The sequence below is a fragment of the Larus michahellis genome, chromosome 7, assembly GCF_964199755.1.
Source record: "Larus michahellis chromosome 7, bLarMic1.1, whole genome shotgun sequence".
Taxonomy (NCBI): Eukaryota; Metazoa; Chordata; class Aves; order Charadriiformes; family Laridae; genus Larus; species Larus michahellis.
Window position 1 is genome coordinate 3,805,902 of NC_133902.1, and position 8,165 is coordinate 3,814,066.

The 8,165-nt window shown below is 63.2% G+C and overlaps 1 protein-coding gene across 1 annotated transcript; it reads right to left on the bottom strand.

Annotated features, from left to right (window-relative positions):
* Window positions 1-1,061: 1,061 nt before the first annotated feature.
* Window positions 1,062-7,856, bottom strand: SCARF1 (scavenger receptor class F member 1). Its single transcript, XM_074596034.1, has 11 exons — window positions 7,467-7,856; window positions 6,671-6,732; window positions 6,249-6,350; window positions 5,602-6,127; window positions 4,859-5,077; window positions 4,642-4,770; window positions 4,462-4,565; window positions 4,148-4,259; window positions 3,944-4,068; window positions 3,591-3,731; window positions 1,062-3,247 (listed from the first exon to the last, which is right to left on the bottom strand). The coding sequence occupies exons 1-11, from the start codon at window positions 7,559-7,561 to the stop codon at window positions 2,241-2,243; spliced, it is 2,622 nt and encodes an 873-aa protein (XP_074452135.1). The 5' UTR covers window positions 7,562-7,856; the 3' UTR covers window positions 1,062-2,240.
* Between the last annotated feature and the right edge of the window lie 309 nt (window positions 7,857-8,165).

Genomic DNA, 8,165 nt, shown 5'->3' on the forward strand with positions numbered 1-8,165 from the left:
TCGCAGACCTCCCGCACCCAGAATTAAAACCACAAGAGAAGCCGAAGCGAAGCATCCCTGCCAAGAAGACACCAGCGCAACCACGCTGCAGGCGCGCGCATGGGCGGCCAGGCGCCGAAAATCCACTGCTTGTTTTCCTCGCGCCGCCCGGGCAGGGTGAAGATGCTTCACCTGCGAGCAGGGAGGGAAACGTCCTGCCTCGCAGCTCAGCCCGGGAACGGGAAAGGTTCTCGCGGCAGCATTTTCTCAAAGCTGGGTGCTCGTTTCAATGTCAGGGAAGGATCTCAAGTTGTTGTCAGCTATTTACATGCCAGACCCAGGGCGAATCGGCTCCCGTGACGTTCACTTCTGGCACAGTGCTGCTCGGCTCACGGGCTGAAAATAACCAACCAATTAGGGAAAAATGGCTGCTTATAAATAAAATGTGGGGCCGTCCCTGCCGCTGTAATAAAATAGCATCAAAACAAAAAAATAGCCTGTGCAGCACAGAGGTCGGGCCAGGCTGCTGCTCAAGTCTCGCCAGGGTGAGCGTTTTTGTTTGGACAGCAGAATATTTGGTGTTATAATCACAGCAGTGGGCGATGCCGCTGCGGGGAGGAGTGCTGCATGCGGTCCGCAAAACTGGAAGCCTCAGCCACGTGGGACCGTGGGGATTCTGCGCCTTGCGCTGTGGAGAAGCGCCCGCGAAAACCCAAAGGGATAAAGCAAAACCCACTCTTGTTTTCTGAAACACTCCGAACCCTAAACCCCAACTCGGCAGTGCCAGACCCGAAGAAGGATTCACACGGAGCTCTGCGTGAGATGCAGCCTGCAATGGAAGTGCTCTGGACGCTCACAGCCCACTCACGTTCGCGCTGCCCTCCGGTCTCCGGCACTGCTCTGGGCTCAGCTGCGTAAGCGAGAGTTCAAAATTACTTCAACAGAAGCAGAAAATTAAAAAAAAAGAAAAACCAAAAAACCCCAAACCCCTGAAAGCCTAAGGCTGCCGACAAGTTTCCGCACTTTGGAGAATATTTCTCACCACGCCTTTGATTCGGAAGGCAGCTGGGAAACTCAGCTCCTGAAGGGCTTTGGTAACGTTTAATTTTCACTCCGAGGCTTTCATGCCACGTGAAAGAACAGGAAAAAAAAGAGATACAAGAAACTTCTACCACTTAGATACATAGAAAAAACCAGCTCATGCTGCAAATCCTCTTTGGCGCCTTGACTCCCTTGCACGGGCGGCAAAAGAACTCATTCCTGTCTCGCCCGCGCTCCTCCGGCTGCGCTGGCGATGCTGCAGCATCTTCAGTGCATCTCAGCCACCCGTAGCCACACATTGCCGCAGCAGGAATGAGGCGCAGGAGCTTCGGCTATCCGTGGAAATCCCATTTTCTGTCTAACTTTGGTCCTTATCAGGGCCAGCGCAGCGCCGGGTGCACAGGTTGACGGTCACAGCCCAGCTGCCACGTTCAGCCTCTTGCACAATTGCAGCCTGGTATCGCGTGGAGTTTAAAAGGCCGTCGATAAACCCCGTGCCGTGCCATGAGCTTTCTCATGTGCTACGCACATACATAGAAACGAAGGCAGCCAGAGCCACACAGATAAACCCCTGCAGACCCAGATACCCTTCGAGATAAGCAGCTAAAATTAATTTTCGCTGAAGCTACTCGGGACAGCCCATCATCTCTCCCCAGCTCAGCTCCACAAAATAATCCCCTTCTGCAAGAAGCACCTTTACAGCAAGAGGCTCCGAGCAGCATTACTGGAGCTGGGACAGGGGAAGGTGAAAGCTGATGGCGTGAAACTGTTTTGGTTTTGTTTTTTTTTCCTGCGCATCCAGCAGCCCCGCTTCCATTTACAAGGAGGATGTGTGTCCCCAAGCCCAGTGCCGACAGGGACTAGAAGGTGCCACCACTTCATCCATTAGAAGGTGCCACCGCTTCGTCCATAGCATCGCTGTCCCTCCAGACTGTGGCAGACGCAAAATGGGATGCGCAGGTCAGAGGGGGGCCGAAAACAGCCCTGAGGCACCGCAACCCTGTGGGGCTGCCACCGCGGTGGCTCTCAGCGTCACCCGTCCTGCCGGCTGTCACAGCCAGCCAGGGTCCATGCCAGCAACACGGCGTGGAGGGAAGGGGGTGAACGGGAAGGCTTGATGCGTGTCCAGCTCACAGCTCAGAAGGGGACCTTGGCTCCCCCCACGCTGGGGTCGGAGGGGCCTCCTGGGCTCCCGCTGCCCCAGCCCAGGCTGCGGTGGCTCAGGTGGCTGCAGGGGTGGCCGGTGGCTCCTCAGCAGAGCCAGGGGGCAAATCGGCACTGCTGTTGGTCACGTTCTCGTATTTCGGCTCTTCCTCTGGGAGAGCCTGTCCCTTCGTTTCGAGGCTGAGGACTAACTCTGGGCTTTTGCCCTTCTCCGTGGCACCTGCAGCATCGACGGCCCCATCCTGTGCCCCGGTGCTTTTCAGCGAGGGGGATGCGAAAAGGAAGGATCGTCTCTTCCCGGGGAGATGCTGGTGCTTGCCAGGGGATGGCTCGGCGGGAGGCCCTGGGACACTCTCCCTCTGCTTGCAGCTATTCACCGAGTCTCTGCCCTGCGCCAGGGCCCGGCGGGGCGGTTTCTGGATGGCCTCGACGCTCCTCCTCACCTTGGGCTCCTCCTTTGCACCCCACTTGCCCTTCTGCAAGCTGCCCAGACGCTTGAGCACGGCCTGGACCGGTCCCTCGCCACCCCCCTCCGCCTTGGGGTCCTGCCCGGCCGTTCCCACCATCATGTAGATGGTGGTGACGTTGGGGTCCTTCCCCTTCGCCTCCCAGCTGCCGGATTTTGCAGCCGCTTCAAGCGCCTCCACTCTCTGGGCCACGTGCCTGGTGCCGGAGACCACCCGCCGGCGTCCCCCCGGGGTGGCCCGGGGTGATGGCCGGTGGCTTTCCTCCGCCTTGCTGAGGGGCTCGGGGCTCTCGTAGCAATCGCTGGCTGGTCGTTCAGTGGGGGGCTCAGTTGCCGCATCCCCCGGCGGCGGGGACAGCTTGGATGGGCCCCATGGGGTCTTGGGCTTCCGCCCAGGGCTGGGGGTCTCCACCGCCCCAAATTTTGTCCCCTCGGCAAAGGACACAGAGGGACGCTTGGCCTTGGCGATGCTGGAGGTGCGCGGGATGGTGAAGGGCTGCGAGACGTCCTCAGAGTCGAAGGCAGATGGGTCTGGGAGCGCCTCAGCAGGGGGGGATGCACCATCCTGCAGTTCAGCCCCCCCCAGCAGCGGGATGCCTGCGGGAGAAGAGGACGAGATTTAGGGCTGCCAGAGCTAACCCCCTGCCCAGGGACACGCTGGGGGACATTGGGACAGTGGCTGATGCAACAGGATTGTCCCTTTCCACGGGAGGACATTGTGAAATGGGGCTGCCCACGCCAGGCATGTCCCATCACGCGAGGCCAAGTACAGCCCTGGTGTGTCCTTGCAGGCAGGAAAATGAGGGTATAAAAATAAATGTGCCTGTGCCCAGCGCCCGTCCCTGGGACATGCAAGGTCGGTAACGGGGCAGGATTGACCCCGGGCAGCCCAAAAGGCCTGTGGGCAGCCGGGGAGAGGAGGAGCGACCATGGACATCACCTTCTCTGGGAGGGACGGAGTACTCGGGTCCCTCGTTGTCGGTGTCGAAGGAGGAGGAGAAGGAGCTGTCTGAAACCCACGCAGCCGATGGCGGCTCGATGAAGCTGGGGTTGAAGGGGATTTCCGTGTCGTGGTGGGAAACTGGGGAGGAGATGGCACACAGCCAGCTGAGCTCAGGCACGCCGCGCTGCTCAGGGCTGGGGTGGGCGAGCAACGCCTGCCCCCGAGCCATGCGGTGGGGCGAGGGGGGTTGCAGACTCCCCCCGCCAAAACTGGTGACGATACAGAGAGCCTGGGGTAGGAGAGGGGGGGTGACACCATGGAAGGGCTGTCGGCAGCTCTACTTATTTTACCTGTGACTTTGGGAAGTTTGTAGCCACCCAGGGAAAAGCAAGGCATCATAGCGCTGAGGTTCGCCAGCACCCCCCGCACGTGGTGCTTCATCCTGGCCACCACATCGTCATCTGGCACGGCCGCCCTGCACAGGGGAGGTGGGCATCAACGGCCATGGGAGACAGGGTTTTGCATGGAAAATTGCAAAATATAAAAAAAAATACCTGTCTCTAGCATCTGCTGGGCCGGCTCCGCAGCAACAGCAGGCGACGCAGAGCAGCAGCAGCAGGAGAGGAACGAGGATGGCGGCTGCGAGGGCTCCGTGGTCTTTAAGACCTGTGCAGAGAAGATGGGTTGAGTCCGGCATGTCCTGTGGCTGCCAAGCCCATAGAGCCGCCCTGCACGGAGAGCGCAGGAGCTGGCGACTCGCGGTGGGGCCAGGAGGCACCAGGTGGGACCGGGCGACATTGCAGCCTCTCGGCGCCTTCCCCAGCAAGCACGTTCCAGTCCCAAGGAGTAAATTTGAGGTTGTTCTTACTCAACACACAGTCACCCCGCACGGGGTGGCAGGTCCCCCGGGAGCACTGGCAGAGCGAGGAACAGTTCACTCCAAAATATCCCTCCAGACAGGTGTCGTTGCAGCTGGAAGAGAGAGGAAAGGAGGGAAATGCCGGCAGGGAGAGCAGGGGCCCCCACCCTGCCCCACTCCCGGCGTTACCTGTCTCCCCAGTAGCCGGCCTGGCAGATGCAAGCTCCTGACACGGGGTCGCAGCTCCCCGCAACGCACTCGGGGCAGAGGAACCGGCACCCATCGCCGAAGGTGCCCGCGGGGCAGGAGCTGTTGCAGCTGCCAAGACAGAGCGTGAAGCATCACCCCGCTGCGCCCCACAGCAGGGACCCCCCCACGAGGACCGGCGGCCTGATCCTGGGCGTACCTGGGTCCCGTCCAACCGGGCTCACAGTGCGGGCAGGACCCGGTCTCTGGGTCGCAGATCTCCCCGCGCCGGCAGCGGGGACAGGGCTGGAGGCAGTCCTCGCCGTAGAAGCCGGGCGCGCAGGGCTCCTTGCAGAGGGTCCCGTTCCAGCCGGGCTGGCAGGCCAGGCAGAAGCCATCCACGGGCGAGCAGGGCTGGCTGCGCTTGCAGCTCCCGCAGCTGCAGGGGCAGAGCGGCAGTGAGGCCTTGACACCCACCCCCAACCCCCCCAAAATGCAGGTTTCGCCCCACACCGGCACTGAGCATCAGTTTGGACCACGGGGAAATAGCCTGTAGTGCCCAATGCTCTCGAGAGGGCAAGGGGTGAGCAGGGAGAGATGCTGCTTTATCACCCTGGGGAGTGGGACCAAGGACGACCGCATTTTGGGGTGACACCAGTGCTTTCTGCTGGCATTAATGCGACGTTTCTTTTGGGACAACGCTAATGCTGCATCCAACCAGGGATGCTCAAACCCCACAGGACGGGTCTCTTTGTCCAGCCAAAGGGACAGACACGGCCGTGATGACTTTTCCCCCCGAGGTTTCCTGTGCCACCTGCTCTGGGTGACCCTGCTCTGGCAGGGGGTTGGACAGGATGATCTCCAGAGGCCCCTTCCAACCCCCGCCATTCCGTGATTCTGTGATTCTGTCTGGCTGCGGCCCCTGAGTACCCGCTGGATCCCCCCCCGCTGCCCCCACCTCACCTGTGCACGCACTGAGACCCGTATTTCCCCGCCGGACAGGGGTCCCTGCAGCTCCTGCCCTGGTAGCCGGGGCTGCAGCTGCAGTGGCCACTGAGGGGGCTGCAGGAGCCGTGCAAGCAGTCGCAGTGCCGCTGGCACGCCGGCCCCCAAAACCCAGCCTTGCATTCGCACTTGCCCGTCTCCTGGGCGCAGGGCGAGAGGTTGCAGGAGCATCTGAAGCTGCACCTCCTGCCCCACCAGCCCAGCAGGCAGCGGCAGTGGCCGGTGAGGGGGTCGCAGTGGGAGCCGGCGGGGTTGCACTGACATTGCTTCTTGCAGGTGGGGGCCCACCAGCCCGGCTCGCAGTGGCAGGCGCCGGTGAGGGGGTCGCAGCGGCCGTGGGGGCCGCAGTGGCAGGGGAGCTGGCAGAGCTCTCCCCAGTGGTTGGGGTCGCAGGTGCAGCTGCCGCTCGCCGGGTCGCAGCGCCCGTTGGGGTGGCAGGGGCAGCTCCGCTTGCAGTCGGGACCCCAGTACTGCTCGGGACAGCCTGTGAAGGGAAGGAGAGGGTGAGGATGGCGGGGGGGGGGTGATGGAGAAGCCTGGCAGCACCCCGAGCGGCCAGGCTGGCAAAGGAGATGGCGAGGGCTGAGCCTTAGGGAAATGCTCACGGGAACTGCAGTCTGCTCCGAAGAAGCCGGGTTTGCAGAGGCAAACCCCGGGTCTCACACACACCTCGTCCTCCCTGCAGGCATCCTCCCCCTCGCAGAGAGCTGTCAGCGGCAGGGCGGACACATCAGCGCACAACGGCCCCCCCGGCCTCACATCCCACTGCCAGACCACCGGCCACCTCCTGCCGAGGCAGCCTTCCCAGGGAAGCCGCCATCCCGCTTCCCGCTCCATCCCTCCGGCCGAGCCGCAGCACCATTAGCAGCTTGCTCAGTGGGCGTTTGGGGGTCCCCATGGTGCAGCACCCCACCGCCGCTGCTCAAGGAGAGCTGTAGGGCTTCCCCCCAACCCCCAGCGCCACGGAGGAGCCCCCTGACCGAACGCGGGGACCAAACTTTGGGCTTCATCGCCGTCCATCACTCACCAGCCGTGCACTCCCGCCCTTCCTGCTTCCAGCCGGGGCAGCACGCCGGGCCGGCGGGGAGCCTGCGGGAGAGATCCGGGGGCCATCAGCCGGGGCGGGGGGTGCCGGGGCCGGCGTGGCTTCACAGCTTTGACTAAGGCGAAGCGAACGCGGGCGTTTGCCCCGGCTGGGCCCGGCGGGCGGGGAAGCAGCGCGGCCCCGGGGGCATCGCTCCGGAAGGAAGCCAGCAAAATAGAAGGAAATTTAAGAGGCTGCAGCCCGAGTGGGCGGCGGGGCTGGGCAGCGGGGTAAACCTGCCCCGCTCGGCCGCCATGGAGCCCGTGCCAGGTCCCCGATGCTCTGGGAGCAGCTCAAAGCTTTGCCAGTGACCCGGAGCGAAGGCACCGAAGCGAAGGCAACAAAAGGCGCTGCCGTTGATGGCGAGACTAATGGGAGAGGCAACGTAGCAGCAAAGCGGAGGGGATGGCACCTCCAAAAGCCCTTTGGGGTTTTGTTACGACTGCCTTTCCCACCTGGTGCACGGTGGAAGTTTTGCCAACACTCCCGCGTCCCCCCATCACCCTGCGCCCTGGGGGTGCACGAGAAACGACCCCTGGAGAAGGGGGTCTGGGTGCCCCAAATGCCCACGCGTGCCCCAAGCGCGCTCCCCGGCACCACCCCACTCTCTGCGCCCACTCAATGCCAGGCTGCAGATCTCCGGCCGTGGAAGGACAGACAGACGACGACCCCCCCTGGGGCTGTTGAGAGGTCCCAGGAGTTGGAGGGGCACAAGCAGGGACCCCCCCGCGGCACCTACCTGCAGACGTTCCTGCCATCGGGGTCGAGCTCCTGGGCAGAGCTCTGCACCCACAGCCACAGCTGGAGGCAGAGGATGGGCCGGGCGCTCCCCATCCCAGCCCAAGTCCCAGCAGCTCCTCAGTCCCGCGCCGGTGTCCGTCTGTCCCGTCCCGTCCCTCCTGTGGTGCGGCCTCTTCCTCCCGCCAGCCTTGGGTTTCTTCCTGAGGAAACGTGGGAGGAGGCACCCCGATCCAGACGTCAGGGGTGCGGCGGGGAAGGGGAGGCAGGGAATGCTGCCTCGAGGGCTATTTTTGGCCCTTGCTGCCACCCCAGCAGCAGAAATGGGCGTCCGGGGGCTCGGCGCAGCCACGCAGGGGCTGGTGCCTGCCTGAACGTCTCACCTGCGGTCATCCCGCTCCCCCTGTGCCATCCTCCGGCACCCTCAGAGCTGTTTTAGCCAACGTCCCCCCAACCCACAGGAGGTGTCCACTGCCTCCTCCTCCCCCGACCCCCACGAGCTGCCCCACGGCGCTGCCGACCCCTGGCAGGAGCCAAGAGGTGGGATCTCTCCGTTCCCCATGGGGACACGGCCTTCCCCAGGCTGGCCTTTGAACCGCTGCTGGCTGCCATCCCACCGCGCCGTCTCCCCAGGAGCTTTGTGTCAGCAGATGCACAGGAAACACCTTTTTCCTACCCAAGGCCAGCTTGCCTGGGGGGG

Excerpts from the sequence above, each read along its gene's own strand:
- SCARF1 (XM_074596034.1), bottom strand. The coding sequence starts at position 7,561 with ATGGGGAGCGCCCGGCCCATCCTCTGCCTCCAGCTGTGGCTGTGGGTG. Across the intron at positions 6,351-6,670 it reads AGGGCGGGAGTGCACGGCTG|CTCTCTGCGAGGGGGAGGAT; the intron begins GTGAGTGATGGA and ends TGCCGCTGACAG. Across the intron at positions 4,771-4,858 it reads CCCGGTTGGACGGGACCCAG|CTGCAACAGCTCCTGCCCCG; the intron begins GTACGCCCAGGA and ends CTGTCTTGGCAG.